This window comes from Melozone crissalis, unplaced genomic scaffold, assembly GCF_028551555.1.
Source record: "Melozone crissalis strain CALT ecotype California unplaced genomic scaffold, PUWL_Pcris_2 ptg000068l_1, whole genome shotgun sequence".
Lineage (NCBI taxonomy): Eukaryota > Metazoa > Chordata > Aves > Passeriformes > Passerellidae > Melozone > Melozone crissalis.
In genome coordinates, this window is record NW_026535846.1 from 21,329,356 (window position 1) to 21,345,830 (window position 16,475).

General features: G+C 40.9%; 1 protein-coding gene across 2 annotated transcripts in view; it reads left to right on the plus strand.

Moving 5' to 3' along the window:
* Positions 1-16,475, plus strand: part of DIAPH2 (diaphanous related formin 2) — a 167,078-nt gene that overhangs the window by 102,973 nt on the left and 47,630 nt on the right. For both annotated transcript variants that reach the window (XM_054289531.1, XM_054289532.1), the window contains one exon: positions 6,892-7,027. In XM_054289531.1, coding sequence (XP_054145506.1) covers positions 6,892-7,027 — 136 coding nt within the window. The remainder of the gene's footprint in view (positions 1-6,891; positions 7,028-16,475) is intronic.

The following is a 16,475-nucleotide window of genomic DNA, read 5'->3' on the forward strand; positions in this document are numbered from 1 at the left end:
TTGATGGCTGCTGTGTGCCCTCAGGGCAGCATCCACAAAGTGAAAATCTCCCCAAAATGAGGAGGCACATTAAATGATCAGCAAACTGAGCACTTTTTATTTAATCCCGGTGCCCACCACTCTGGGCTCCAGGATTTTGTGAGATTGATGCCTTGCCCCAGACAGGACAGGAACATCAGTTCTATTTCCTTCATACCAAGCAGCTTTTCCCAAGTGCATTCAGCATCCTGAGTACAAATGGACCTGCAAGACCCTTCCTTCTCCCTAATATTTGTTTATTACTTGCTACAAAGGGAGTTTCAGGCTCTGTGACTCAGGAGTGGTTTTTGTGGTGGCTTTTTTGAAGTGTCCCTGGAATGCAGCAGGTCATTTGCTGCAGTAATACAACTCAACGAATCTACAATACATAAATAAATACATAATAAACATCTGATTTACCATGAAATACAGTGCATAGGCAGGCTAAATTCCCAGCTTTCAAACCCATAAATTGTGTTTGTAATTCAAGAGTGGTTTAAAAGAAAGGCTCTATTTATTCATTGTTCTCTCTGGTTATTTGTCTGGGAATACACTTCATCCCTTCTGCCTAAAAAGTAACAGTTCTTTAATGCAGCCTGAAAGATAACAGTTTCCAGCTAGCAGGAAGCTGGGAAAAAAATAAAGAATAATGAGCAAGAAGTATTTTCTTCAGCGAAATTTCCCAAGAGGTGGTACCAAAAGTGAAACACTGTCCTTATTAACAGGCTATATACAGCAAAACCTTCCTCCCCCTGCCCAAACCCAAAACACAAACCTTTTGTGAGCTCCCAGTTCTCATCCTAGTGTACACAATGGATTTTAATCATTATCCTGAACAAATCAGGAATTAGGGGTGGGCTAGGAAAGGATGCAGGTGCTGGAATTCACACAGGAGCAGTAACTCAGTTTATTTACCTGGGGTTAATGCTGCTAGATAAGTGCTTTGTTCATGGTGTAAAACACAAGGATGGCAGTTCTCTTGGAAGCTCCCCAAAACGTGCAAAAATAAATAATAATAAAAGAAATTAAATTGAGTTCAAGTACACTATGTTGGCAAGGGTAGAAATAACTGCCCAGCTGGAGTTGGGATTTTGTTCTGACCTTGCTGTTTCTCTCTTGAGGTGGCTCTTTGTGTCATCACTGGATGCCACATTTCAGGGTAGAGATGCCATTGATTAGGGAATATTTTCAAAAGTTATAGTGGAGAACATGGTCCAGAGGAAAGCATGAAGTTAAATTCCCTCATCTTGAAAGGAACAGGATTTAAAAGGTTTCTTTAGGTTTTTTTTCTGTTTTATATTCAGTGCTGGTAGCAGTGAGTCCAACTGAGAAATGTCATTATTTCAAGGCATTATCTTTGGAAGTTTGTAATATTTAAATGAGGATTTTGAATCCGTATTCCACTCTGAAAGCAAAGCCTGGTTTGGGATTTGGGCTGAGGCAGAGCTGAAGCTGTTGAGGATCTCTTGTGGAGCTCTGCCTTCATTACCTGGCTGTGCCCAGGCCAGCAGAGACCCTGCACGGGTGATGTGTGCAGGTTCCAGCTGCCAACATCTGCACTCAGACCTTCCTGAAACTCTTGTGTTAGAACGAACCTGACTTCTCCAACACCTCCAAGTTTTCTTTCGCATGTATCACCTTTCCCGTATATCACCTTAGCCTCATCATTCTGTTTGCTCCTATATCCCATTAAGATAATTTGATAATTGGAATCCGTGTTTGTCTTAATTGTGATTCCTGATTGATCAGCGCATTATTGCAGCTTCATTTGGTGTGATGCTGCTGGAGTCAATTACAGCTCATTCCCTTCCCCAGGTTCAGGTTTGCTTGCCTGGCACGTGCAGGAAAGCCCAGGCTGATGGAGCTGCTGATCCTGTCAGAACGCAGAGCAAGGTGTAAGGAACCTCCAGGAAGGAGTTGCAGCTGTGGGAGCGTGTCCCTGCAGTTGATTTTCCCACATTTGTGATTTCTTTGCAGTGTAATGCCATAATGCCACCCACCCTCTGCAGCGCCTCCTTCCACCAACCATGTCTTGCAGGCAGTCTGCAGAGTCTTTCCAAGCCAGGCATTTTTATTTTGTTATTTAATTACATTTTGTCCTTATGTACTACACTGGGTGTAATTCTCACAGTCTCTATTAAAATCTGTCAAAAATTTCTACCCAGAAACTCTGAAACCTTTCAGCATGTCTCATTCAAGGTCCTGCTATTAAGAAGAGAAATTCAGGTTTTTTACTAGATTCAGGCTCTTGTATGAACAGTTCTTACAGACTTACCTTAGAAAGAATTTTTGTTAAAAAGTCTAAAGGATTGTGCTCACATGATGATGTGCCAGATCACTGATTTTTGTCTTCCTTGATCCAGAAAGATTGCTGTTGCAACAAAACAATAATTGGTCTGCCCTGGGCTGTGGTTTCTCTTTTAGAGAAACCAATCTTTTAGAAACCAATCTCCCAAACAGACAACATTTGTTTTCCTGGGTGTGTTTTTTGTAAAAACAGTGATGCAGCTTTGTTTTTGTGTGTGTACTTCAGCTCTGGGTCCCTATCAGGAATAACCTGAACGAGGTGCCAGTGTTTATTCTGCTATCCAAATATTGATGGACAGGAGCAGGAAACCAGTCCCAAACTGTCCACTCAAGGGCCATTTAATAATGATTCCTTTTTATTACCCAGAGCAGTAATTAAGTGATACCAAGGAGCTTTTCATTGGTACTGTTAAATTTGGTGAGTAAGCACTGCAAAACAATTTGGTTGGTAAGCACTGCAAAACAATTTGGTTAGTAAGCACTGCAAAACAATTTGGTTAATAAGCACTGCAAAACAATTTGGTGAGTAAGCACTGCAAAACAATTTGGTTGGTAAGCACTGCAAAACAATTTGGTTGGTAAGCACTGCAAAACAATTTGGTGAGTAAGCACTGCAAAACAATTTGGTTAATAAGCACTGCAAAACAATTTGGTGAGTAAGCACTGCAAAACAATTTGGTTAATAAGCACTGCAAAACAATTTGGTGAGTAAGCACTGCAAAACAATTTGGTGAGTAAGCACTGCAAAACAATTTGGTTGGTAAGCACTGCAAAACAATTTGGTTGGTAAGCACTGCAAAACAATTTGGTGAGTAAGCACTGCAAAACAATTTGGTTAATAAGCACTGCAAAACAATTTGGTGAGTAAGCACTGCAAAACAATTTGGTGAGTAAGCACTGCAAAACAATTTGGTTGGTAAGCACTGCAAAACAATTTGGTTAATAAGCACTGCAAAACAATTTGGTTGGTAAGCACTGCAAAACAATTTGGTGAGTAAGCACTGCAAAACAATTTGGTGAGTAAGCACTGCAGAGCTCCTGTGCCTGGGCAGTTTTTGGTGGTTTTGCAGCCAGCAGCAATCCCTGGGCAGGCAGCTCCCCTTGGCAATCCCCCTGTCCAAGCCCAGCACATTTCTGTCCCTGTCCCATCCCCATCCTCTGCTCAGTGCTTCACTGCCACCCTGCAGGAATTCAATTTTCTGCCCTTGTTTAATGCCATCTCTTCCCCATTATTTCCACGGGGATAACAATGTATTTAAATGTGTTATCCTCCAAGGAACACCCAGGAAGGATCTCCCTTTTACATGCACACTGATTGCTCAATCTGCTGTATTTTACCTGAATTTCTGTAGATTAACTTCCAGATAATCTGAGCTGGCTGTTCCTAACGATTTATGGCTGGGGAAGATTATTTTGCTGGAAGTTCAGCTGACATATTTTGCAGTTGCAAGGCAAATTTGGGAAGGCCTGGGGGATCGCAGGCAGCCTCATTATTGGTGCATGACCGCTTTGTAGCCAGCTGCATCTTTAATATCCAGGGAGATTTGTGCATTACAGTTTGTTTTCTTTCTTCTTGTTTTTAATAATTTACCTTCGAGAGTCTATTTACAACCGTGTCGATGTGTGAATATGTTTGTCTGTCAAAACTTAAGATATGTGCAGAATGCAAGAGATGCATTAATTTTTTATTTGCTTCTTAAGGAAGCCAAGCTGTAAACTGGCAGTGCTGAGTGCCAGAGCTGCACTTCAGTGAATCCTAATAAACACAAGGGGGAACATCAAACTGTGTGCTCCTTCAACTAACTCACTTAAAAAGAGATAATATTCCTTGCTGAATCTCTTTGCTCTGCTAGGAGAGACAATAATTCAGTTTTGGTTTTATTATAACAAAGCAAACCCACACTCAAACTTTCTCTAACTTTTAATTTGCTGTTGAATTAGCAAAACTGCTTGCCCTTATGCACCAACCAAAATAACAGAGGGTCATGAAAAGCCCATCAATAAAAGGGTTTTATGCATTTAAATATTTGTCTGCTGAGATTTACTCGAAAATTATTTCCCTTTTTGCATGCACTTACATGTTTTCAGAAGACAGCATCTACATGAGTACTTTTCAAAATGTGCTCTAAAGCTGTTGAGAAGGCTTTTATTCTTACCAGAGGATTGCTTCTTTGCCCAATTTCTAGCTGTTAGATTAGTTTAGTTTTAATTGGAGAATAAATTTAGTTGTCCAGTAGATCCCTATGAGGAGTAGTAAGTTCTTTGTCACTGTATTGCAGTATCAAAACTGCTGATTTTTATTCCCTCTTTTAAAAGCAATTACAGAACTATTTTTTTTTTTTTTTAATTTTCAAACTGATCTTTACCTTTTGAAGTAATTCAGCCTGTAAAACTACACAGAAAGGGGATCACTGGCATTTGAGAGTTGAAACAAAACCCCTGCTAATCTGGAGTAGCACTGTCCTGTGTTAGAAGAAATCCACTGCAACTCAAATGTTTGGAAGAGAAAAGGTCTGGGGGAATATGAAAGCATGCCATGAGAGAGAAAAATAACTCATTGTCAGTAGAGCTGTAGGAAATGAATCTGAAAGGATTGATACAGTTCAGGCAGAGCAGATGCTGTATAAACCACTGTACACCTGAGTCAAAATTCTCTTTATTTACGTTCATCATCCATCAGCTTTGAGAAACTCTGATCAAATTTGTTAGCAATATTAATTTAAATATAAAGCATGCTTATAAATATAGATGGAAATAGATTTCTTTTGCTTTCTGCTCTGACTCTGATAGCAGGTGGGAGGTTGTTCTTGCCAATGATTTATTTCCAGCTTTCAGCTAACTCTGACTAAATGCGTAGCAGTAAATGACATAACAAATATGGAATGGGTAAGAGTCCAGCTCCTGATGGAGGGGAGCAACAAGCAAGTCCATTCCAGGAGGTGGATGGGTGTACATAGATAAAAAGGGCTCCTCTCACACAGAGTTATCAATATTTTCTTATCTTGCTGTTCTTCAGGAAGATTAAGCCTTTCTTTTGAATGCCTTTTGGGTTTTTTTTTTAAATCACCATTGGTATCCATTCTGTTTTATGAAGGGCTGTCTGAATCTTCCTTCAGATAGAACTCATAGAGTTTGGCTCAAGGAGAATTTCCAGATAAAATTTAACTTTAGAGCTTGTTTAGTTCAGTCTGCTGGTAGAAAATGTGATGGAACCTGTGATGTGATCACAGAATGTCAGTGGCTGCTGAGCTACCAGTGCAACCATGACATTTCATATTTGCTTTCTCTGTGAGACTGGGGGCATCTCCTCCCGTTCCAGCAGTAAAATGAAATTTCTGTCAGGTGGGATTGAATGCGCAGTGACAGAACTGTCCAAAACCAAAAGGGACAAGACATTGGCTTTGCCCTTTAGTTGTCTTTTTTTTTTCTGGCAGAAAAGGTGTTTGTGGTGTTTGTGCTGCAGCTGGCTCTGTGCTGGGGCAGTGAGTGCCGGTCCTGGTGCAGTTTTCCTGGTGCAGTTTTCTTGGTGCATTTCTTGGTGTATTTCTTGGTGCAGTTTTCTTGGTGCATTTCCAGGTGAAGTTTTTTATGGTGCAGTGTTCTTGGCGCAGTTTTTTTATGGTGCAGTTTTCCTGGTGCAGTTTTCCTGGTTCATTTCTTGGTGCAGTTTTCCTGGTACAATTTTCCCAGTGCAGTTCTTGGTGCACTTTTCCTGGTACAATTTTCCCAGTGCAGTTCTTGGCGCACTTTTCTTGGTGCACTTTTCTTGGTGCAGTTTTCTTGGTGCATTTCTTGGTGCAGTGTTCTTGGTGCAGTTCCTGGTGCATTTCCTGGTGCATTTTGGAGTGAGGCTCTGGGTGCCAGCAGAGTCTCAGTAAAACAGGGCTGAAATGTGGTGTTTGACCTCAGGAAAGCCCTGAAATGCCACACTGAAAGATGCTGCCCCTTGCTTGAATGAATATTTTGTATTTGGAAGCATTTGGGATTCTTGGATTTTTAATTTGCTCTATATAGCAAATATATAACCCATTACCTCAGAGACCTCAGGTATAACCTGTTACTTCAGAGATCTTTTAGTCATAACCTAAAAATTCAGCTATTTTCCATTGCTTCTCCTGTGTTTTCTGCATTTTAGACATCCACACTGGCTATATCAACAAAAATATTTGATGAGTTATATTTAAATTTTAGCACCTGAGTTTCAACCACTTGTAATTGAATTTCCATCACAGTGGACACTTGGCTTCCTCCCCATTCATCCCTCCTAAGAGCATGGCACAATATTAATATGGCAATCTTAATAGGGAAAAATACAAACATTGCTGCTGGAAAAAAAATATTTTTTTCCTTATCATAAATACAAAGCTATTTCAGTTCCTCATTGCTCTGATCAGTAATTCTCACATGTACAAATACTGTGGTGCATTATGTTCTCTCCAAGATTCCTGAGCGTGCTCCAAGTGTTGGGTCAAGTCCCTGGTTCCTTCTCCTCTTATTTCATTTCAAACCAGGTTATTTTGGTTCTCCTCAGTGCACACACACTCACATTCCTTTGCTCTGATGCAGGAGGCATTAAAAGAAAACAACAAAAGGAGAGAATTGGAGGAGAAGACCAAGAGGGCCAAGCTGGCCAAGGAGAAGGCGGAGCGGGAGAGGCTGGAGAGACAGAAGAAGAAGCAGCAGCTGATTGATATGAACAAAGGTAAGGCAGCAATTTTAGCTGAGAGATTATCATTAAAAAAGGCAAAACCAAGTCAGGAGTAATAAACTGAAGGCTGTTTCTGATCAATATGAGAAATACTTGCTGGCTGTTCTGAAAGCTGGAGAAAGTTCACTTTTCAAAGTGGAAAATTCTGTTTAGTTTCAGCCTACCTGGTCATGTCATCCCATTTCTGCCACTTAATGTGTGTAATGTTCCTTTCCAGGCGTGGTGTTGGGAATTATTGGCTTTTTTGCATTTGTAGTACTTAATTGATTTTTTTTTTCCTTATGGATTGACTTCCAAGAAGAAGCGCCTTCCTTGCTTTGTTGTTCATTTCATCCTGTAAACATCTCTATAATCAAGGCATTGTGACAATTAATGTCTTTCTTTTTGGGCTTGGGGGTCTGTGCTAGGATGGATGTTCTCCCTGTAGTCCTATTAGGAGCTGGAAAATCTAGTTGAGCTGGGAGCCTGAGCACAGAGTGACATTTCAGCACAATAAAAAGCAATGTGTTGAGCTCGTCAGCTGGGGGAATGTTGTATTCCACATGAGACCTCTGTGACAGAGAGGGAGGTAAGAAAGCAGGAGGAATGGGGTGGGTTTGATGTTGATGCTGTGCAGATTTCCAGAAGGTTGTAAAACAGAGGCTTTATTCTTACCTGACTCCAGAAGGCAAGGAGAGGTAAAATTGGATTTAGGCAAGAGATCACTCGCAGTTTTTTGTTCCGTTTCTATGTGTTTGTGTTAATCTGCTAATCTGACCCAGCAATAAAAACACCTGTCCTTGTTATCCATTTAACAGGCCCTGCTCAGGGAGAAATGCTGCAGTGGCACCACAAATCCTGTCATCTTTGGCCTTGCTGCAACTGGCACTGCCTGGAATGTTCTGTAGAAATTCTTGTCTATAGATGACAAACTTTATTATCAGATCATGTCAAGATTAGTCTCATTTCAGTTGAAGTCCTATTATATTAGTCTAATTTCAGTATAGCTATAAACAAAAAGTAAAATTTAAACACAGGGTGATGCATAAATACATTTTCTTTTCTCTGTGAAGTTAAACCAGTGAAGGTTTCTAATGAGAATTTTCTAATCCATTCTTTCAGGATATGATTAATATTTTTTTTTTAAATATGCCACCTGCCACAAAAATGCCACCTGCCACAAAAATGCCACCTGCCACAAAAATGCCACAAAAGAATAGAAGAAAAGGTTCCATCAGAAGGCTGGCTAAGAATACAATGGAAGGAATGATAACAAAGGCTCTGTCTTGGACTCTCTGTCCGAGCCAGCTGGCTGTGATTGGCCATTAATTACAAACAAACCAACATGAGGCCAATCCCAGATGCACCTGTTGCATTCCACAGCAGCAGATAACCATTGTTTGCATTTTGTTCCTGAGGCCTCCCAGCTTCTCAGGAGGAAGAACCTTAAGGAAAGGATTTTCCATAAAAGATGTCTGCGACATACACCTTCATTTTTCTGCATTTTCCCCTTTCCAAGGTGAGGGGACACCACTCTGAGCAGTGGCACAAATCACACTGACAGCACTCTGCTTTCCATCAAGAAAGTCTTTTCCTATTAAATGATACAAGTAAAGTTCCATTTTGCATTGTCGTCCTCTCTCAATGAAAATGCAAATGTATGAATGTCTTTACATGGCCCAGTGCACCAAACCTGCCATTTAAATAACTAATGTTTGGAAACCTGTGACACAAAGTTAGTTTAATACTTCTAAAAATTTTTTTTCCAATTTGTAAATATTTTAAAACACCCATTTCACATATTACAGCTCTGCTGCTGTGATGGGAGGAGGGCTAAACCTCCATCCCCAGTGGATTCCATCACATTGATATTCAATTGACTATTTTTGCCAAATAACTAATTTTTTTCTTGATGCAGCTACCTCTGTGTGCTCATTGCTGCTTATATAAACAGTTTGTAAATTTGTCTAAGTGAATGTGACACAGCAGGCTTAGAGGAAGGAGGCAGATGTCCTCTCAAGCTGTCACTTGGACAAGGTGATTTTCACCCAAAGGCTCATTTTAACCTCACCCTCTCTCAGCTCTTGCTCTGCATCTCCCAGAGTCAAATTTGACTCAGAGCTGCAGCCTTGGAGGTCGCAGCAATTGCCTTCCTGCGTTTGCCAGCTTCTTGTGCAGTTCTGTAAAAAGGAGTTTTCCTGTTTTCTGACTGCTCAGTGAGCACTTTTTGTGTGGTCACAGATTAGGTTAGTTATAATTAATTAGCTGAAAATTAATATCTGTTTCTTGGTGTGAGTGTAGAAAAGCACAGTGTGGCCAGAATCAAGAGTTGTTCTGAATATTTCCTAGTGATGAAGGAACTTGGGCTTTGGCAGTGTTTAGAAGATCACTTTAATCAGTTTGGTGGTTTTGTGCTTTGTGAACTGAGCTGCCACATAAACACTACATGTAAACCGATAAAAAACCTGCTGAACATTCCAAAATATTTAAAGATGAATGCAAAAAAATAATTAAAAAAACCACTATAAAAATGAATATTTCAAAAAGTTATCAAGCTGGTTAGCACTGGAAAGCCCAGGTTTCCAGGTGAGGTTGGGAGGCACAGAGAGGTTTGTGCCTCATGCACACACCTGCCGATCTGGAGTGTGACAGCTCAAATCATGAACAATTTTCTCCTTATGGGAGATGAATTGGGAGGAGAAGCCTTTCATAGCTCCCATCTGATTCACATCTGCAGAATTCCTGCAGCATTGCCTCTGTGTGCATGGTGAAGGGAGAGGGGAGAATTGGAGAATTGGAGAATTCACCTTCCTGGAGCTGCAGAGTGTGACTGCAATTCTGATGCAAATGTTATTTAATCAGAAACAGTTTTGCTCTTCATTATATCTGATTACCATGGCAATTAAAATCACCTTTTAACTAGCAGCATTTGGATAAAAGACAGAATGAGCTTTCTCAGTCCCAATTAGGGCTGAATTAATTGTTTTGAAGACATATTACCATTCTCCCCTAATGCAGCTGAAGGTAATGCCAGTGCAGTTCTGTGCTGGAGCTTGATGGATATTCCTGTTTTCCCTTTCCAAGTGCCCCCATAGCAGAATTCATGGGTTTTTCATTCAGACTGGTGTGTTCTTTTTCCTTGGGCTGGTGTTTGATTTCTCTGGGGCAGGATATCATTCCAGGGGTTGCTTTTGCTGCAGTTTTCTGATGATTCTGTGCTTTTGTGGTTGGTTTGTCTTCCTTCCACGTCCTTTAGCATAAACAGAAATCCATACTAAGCTTATTACGAGTTACACGTTATTTTGTAAATGTCTTTTTGGATTTGTCTATTTGCTGGTGATTGCACGGGCTACCTGGAGTGGTAAATCTTGGCTCTTATTTACATTTTAAAGATTATTAGTTTGTGGTGCTGGATGTCAATGAGGCAAACGTTGAAATTCCTTTGGGAAGTCATTATTTCTCATATTGACATTGATGGTCTGTTTGAATATGCTGCACGCCTCCTGAAACCTGAAATTCACAGAACAAAAACCAGATTGAGCTTTGCATTATGCTCCAAGGTGAGCATCTACAGGTTTGAGTTTTCCTCTTCAAAGCAGTTCTGCAGGAATTGCTAAAAAACTTTGCAAGAGCTGTTTGTGCAGAGTTTAAAGGGGTCCTCAGAATGGGGCGAGTGTCAGAGTTACTGAGCTGCTGCTAAATGGGCCAGAACCAGCTCAGGAGAAATGCAAATGGATGTGAGCATGGACAGGAAGTTAGAAAGAAATTACAGCTTGAGATTTAATCTCACCTTTAAACGCTTTGCTCTGGAAAAATTTGGTTTTGATATTGAAGATGGCCCATATGGTACCTTCTGATTGAGTTTATTGGGGGGAAAAATTATTAGACTGACAAGTCTGTGACTGGGATAAGTGCAGTAGAAGGAAGAGAAATTGGATTATTTTCTCTTACAAGTAGGTTTCTTGGGGACTGTTTACTGAGCAGTAACAAGTAGTAACTTCAGGGAGTTTTCTATGCAAATTCAACTGTTCCTCAGTGAAATTATTTGTGTTGCAAAAAGCAGGTACTGTTATTAATGGTGAAAGTAGCCTTAATTTTGTTTATATCAGTGTAACTGCTGTAAAACAGTTGATATTTTTGTAGAACTTACAATGTTAAAAAGCATTTCAGAAATAATTATTGATCAGCCTTACTGTAAGGCTGGTTCAGGAATCAGGGTGGGCTGGGGAGCAGAATCACCCCTGGCTCTGTGTAAGGGCTGCTCAGTGATAAGAAATCCTCCTGAATTATCAACAGATTCCAGTTCCAAAACAGCCCCCACAGCTGCTGTGAGGAAAATCAACTCTATCCCAGTCAAAACCATCATTAGTATTAAAAAAAATAAAGTAAAAAGTCATTGAGAATGTGTAAGAACTCCCCTTTCCTTGAAATGTGTTCCCAAAACTCTTTTTTTTTCCTAATGTGTTAGAGTTGTTCAACAATAAGGAACTTTTAAAAGGAAATTATTAACAATGATAAGAGTATTGATGATTTGTTCTGCCTTTTCATCACAGAAATTTCAAGTACCTCAGTACTGTAGCTTAAATGCAGCCTTGGAGCTGCACAGAACTTTATTTACAGGTGCAATTACTGAGCTATCACATGGGATTTCTTGGGGTGGGTTTTTTTGGTGAGCTGCACAATCTTTCCCTTCCCACACAGAGGCAATCTCTTCCCATTTCTCCAGATAATTCACATTGCAGCCTGTTTGAGCTGTGGTCCTTGCAGGACCAGGGGCTGTGTGGGGGCATCTCAGTGAGGCCACAGCAGACCTTGACCATTGGGACATTTTCTCCCAAAAAATTAAAAAATGTGCATTTCAAACATTGTTTTCAATCGCCTGCAAAAAAAAAAACAAAGCAGATTTTTTTTTTCTATTAATTTATTTAAGCCTGAGGTCAGGTTATCACCAACAATATTCTTAATTGGTGTGTGAGCAAGGCTTTGCCTTGTTTTGTGCACTGACATGAGCTGGGGGTTCACTTCCCAGTCACACTGTCCTAACTTGTTCTCCCCTAATTAAAAAGTAAATAAGAGGCACGAGACACCACTCTGCTGCAAGCTGCAGAGCAGCGCTGCTTCCTGGAGAGATTTATTATGCATGCACAGTGAATTTAGCAAATGAATAAAATGCAAATATATGAGGAGAACACAAAAACACGCTTTCCCAAAGACATTGAGAGCTGACCTTTATAAGTGAATATATTGCAATTAAAAATTCTGGTGCTGGTTATGAATAAAAAGTCTTGTTTAAAAGTTTCTACAGGACACCCATTAGACTTTGAAAAGTGCATTAAAGTTCAAAGCCAAACAGGGCAGTGCAAGATGTGAATAGAAGCACAATTTTAAAACCCTTTGGAGAGCAGCAGGAGGCAGCATGTGTTACCTAATGAGATATTTGACTGAACTCTTTCAGTAAGAGCCTAAATTTTTGAAAAAATTCCTGTAAAATTCCTGTAAACCTTTACCCAAATGGCTGTGCAATATCTACATTTCTTATTAATTTAGATCAGTTTGCAGTCTGTATATTTGTAATAACGAGTACAAGATGCTTTGCAAGTGCACATGGAAAATACTAGAAAATAAAAATATGCCAGCAAGATATGTTTGTAAATATGTACAGGTAGTGCTGTAGCCATCAGAGCAGACTGATTACTGAAGGGATTGATTATTGATTAAGGAGGGAGGGCAGCAGAGCCCCCCAGGAGCAGCAGCACCTTCCCAGCTCTGAGCTGAGGGCAGCGGATCCATGGAGCTGCACCATGGGCTGAGCTCTGGGGAGATTCTGCAGCCCCCAGCTATCCCAGCCGCTGGCACCTGCTGAAATATCCCCCAAAGTTCCATTTGGAACCCTTTTGGTCACTATTTCTGCCTGACAAAGCCCAGCAGGGCCAGGCTGGGTTCGGGGGCTGGCAGTGCCACCCTGGGGCTGTGCTGCACTCAGAAGGTTTTGGGTTTTTATTTTTGCTTTTCTGGCACTGCCCAGGTCCCAGAGCACAGCAGGAGCTTGTCCTGCATCCTTCCAGGGGCTGCTGAGTGTGGCTGAAGGAACTGTGCTGCCGGAGGCGCTGTGTGCTGGATGCACCCCCTGTTACGTCAAAGGCTGTTCAGGGGTGATTTCTGTCGCTGCTGTGATCAGGCTGGAGCTGCTCCTGGAACCACAGGATCTGGGCTTTTGTTGCTGTTTCTTTGGTCACCTCTGCAGATTGGGGCTCTTGGGCATTCCCTGTTGAAGAGCTCCTGTGAAGTTACAAACATTAATTCAGTTATTCTATATCTTCTGCACGTTGGGTCTCTTCAGCTGTGCAAGGAGCAAGAATATTGTAATATGGATGAAGAAAATTATTTTGTCTTTATAATACATTAAAAGTGGCCCAAATCTGCTGAGCAGCACTGGTGTGAGCCCTGGTTCCTGCAGGAGCATTTCTGAAACTCCCAAAAACACACTGAGTGTGGGGCTCCAAAACAGAGGGAACAGAATTGGTGTCAAACCCAAACCCAGACAATTGGGGCTCATAGTTAACACTTCAATTCATCACTGAGAATCCTTTTGCAGTCTCTTTAACACCTGGTGTCAATCTGGCCCTTTCTAAGGCAAATCAAAGAAATTACCAATTTTTTTTTTGCATGTCTCCACACATTTTCTCTCTTTTAAATGCTTGGGGCCAACTTGGAGCAGAAACAATGAGGAAGAAAATTACTTGTTCCAGATGAAACTCCCGTCCTTGTGTACAGTGAAAGACATCTAAAAGACAAATAATGATTATGTGTTTTATTTCTGCTGACAGGAATGTTGGTAACAAGTTTTTAGTTTTCAAACTTCTGGCAATTTCTGTCTTTGTTTTTTATTTGTGTCTATAAATTGCTGTGGGTGGTATGGAAATGACAAATGGAGGAGGTTGCTGGTGCTGTGTGAAGAACTGCAGCAAGAAATATAGGAAAAGACTGACATTCCTGTTGAATTTTATTTATCAATTTTAATCAGGGCTCCCTGAAAATGCAGTTCTTTGTCCAGTTATCACTTAACCACCTGAAGACTTTGATTCGGATGCACTGCTGAGATCAGCCCTTGCATGAATTTTACTTTGAGGAGTTACAAATCTCATCACTCTGTCCTGCAGCCTCCTCAGTAATGTGTTTTATGTTGCACATGCTGGCATCCCAAAGCCAGGCTGGCTTTTGGCACTTGCAGTAATTAGCAGGTAGAGCAGCTCACTCAGCAAAAAAAATGGAAGGCTGCATAAACATTCATGAAGTATTGAAGGGTTTTTGTCTTTTTTAATAAACTCTGCCAGCTCTTACTTTTAATGAAGATCGAAGAATATTGTAATTTTTCTACACATTAAATATTCCAGATATTAACTAGTTCTGGGTGTGCAGTCACTGCCATTAAGTGTTTCAGACCAACTTGATGTGTATTAATTTGGACTAAGTGTATTCACAGACCTTTGATTTTGAAGGTAAATTTAATACAGAGCCAACAGCAAATCAATGAATAAGCATGGGTAGGATAAGAAGCACAAAGAAAAACAATTATGCTGTACAGTTTAGAGAAAATTCTGGCTTTGGATGGGAGTGGGAATTGAGAAAAGCTAATTTGCTTATTTGTTTTGCAGGAGCTCAGTTGTTTAAGGCTTTTAGATGGAATGTAATTAAAACTGGTATTTCAGTCCTGTGCTGGTTCCTGCACTTGCTCTGCTCCCTTTCTCCTACCCTGGGTGTGTTGTGTAGTGTGTGCAGAATGGTGTCAGTTTAGGTGGATATATAATTTAAAGGTATCCAGTAGTTATTCTAATGATCAGCTTGTAGAAATTTGAACCAGGTTCTGTTTTAGGTGTGCTCTTACACCAGGTGTGGATTGAGTCTAATAAATCTGAATGTAACAGAGAACAGGACAGAACAGCTTATTCATTAACAGGCTGCTTTTAAACTTGAGCATTTGAGAGCCTGAATGTGCATCTAACCTCCCACACCTCGTGTGAGTCAGAAGGTTTTACCATAATGTAATTTTTTTGCATAAAGTAATGATCTTCCCTTTCCCAGATGGGGAAATTTGTGAGTTTGGAGTCTGAGAGATGTGGATGAAATGTCCACCTCCCTGCTGAGCCTAACCTGTATTTTAGTTTTGGGTTATAGCACAGATATGGGAACACAAAGAGGCATTCATCAGTAGTTTTGTAACCTTACAGTTCTTTGACCTCTATTTCTCATACTGCTGAATACTGCTGTGAACTGTTATTAACAGACTGAAATGCAAAGGAATGTAAAGACTCAAATATATAAAAAGAAGTAATTTTTCCACCCAGATTTCCATAATGCACCATAAAGTCCAGCAATTTAAAGGCTGTGAGTTAGCTCGGATATGGAAAAAAGCAAAATAAAAAATTGAGCAGAAGTAAAATTCAGCTGTTAAGAAGTGTTACACCACTGACTTCCACTGCATGATTATCCCCTCTTCATTCTCTTTATGTCACCTGAAGACCATCCATGCTATTGATTGTATAGATGATTTTTCCACAGATCTAGTGAGTCGTGAAGTCAGGAGGCATCACATAAAATATTTTCTGTGAGCTGCAATATTGAACTCTCTGCTGCTCAGCGCCATCAGATGCATTGATTAAATTGACCTGGTTGCACTTCAGAAAAGCTTCCAGCCATCCCAGCAGTGAGGCAGCCATCACTCGCTCAGCAGCTGCTGCCCCTCTGCATGCTGAGGATGCCGTCAATAATGCACAGGTGACGTCTCCAGGCTGAAGGAAGGGTTGGCATCACCTTTGCCTGGTGGGCATCGCCCACAGCAGACAGTGCGCGCTGCCCTGAGATGTGCCTGCCTCTTCTTTGGCAGCATTACGGAAACAGGACAGCATTTGGACTTCTATTGCCTTCTAAATCTACTTGCACTGGTAATGGTGGAATTTTCTTGCTGAAAGAACAGTAGGGTTGGCATCACCTTTGCCTGGTGGGCATCGCCCACAACAGAGAGTGCCCCCTGCCCTGCCAGCAGTCTTGCTCTGAGATGTGCCTGTCTCCTCTTTGGCAGCATTCTAAGCCCTCTGATGTTGACGTTCTTGTAGCGAACTTTCTCACACGCTTTCTGTAAATAACTCATTGTTTTCCATTCCTTTATGGAGGAGGAGAAAGTTTGCCAAACTTTGCAAAAAAAACCCCCAAAAAAACCAAGCAAAAAACCCCACCCCTACGTGTGTTCCCTGTGGCTTTAGGTGAGTGGGTTGGACCTGGGAGGGATTAATTAATTTGGGTAATGGAGCTTCAGTTGATGGGCTGTTGATCTGTCCAGTGTCATTGGAGAGGTGGCACTGTCACCCTCCAATCCGCTGCCACTTTTGGAAAACTGTAAATGTTGGAGTCAGGAAATAAACTCCCCTTTTCCTTCACCTTGAGAACAGCGGTGTGCGCTTGTGTT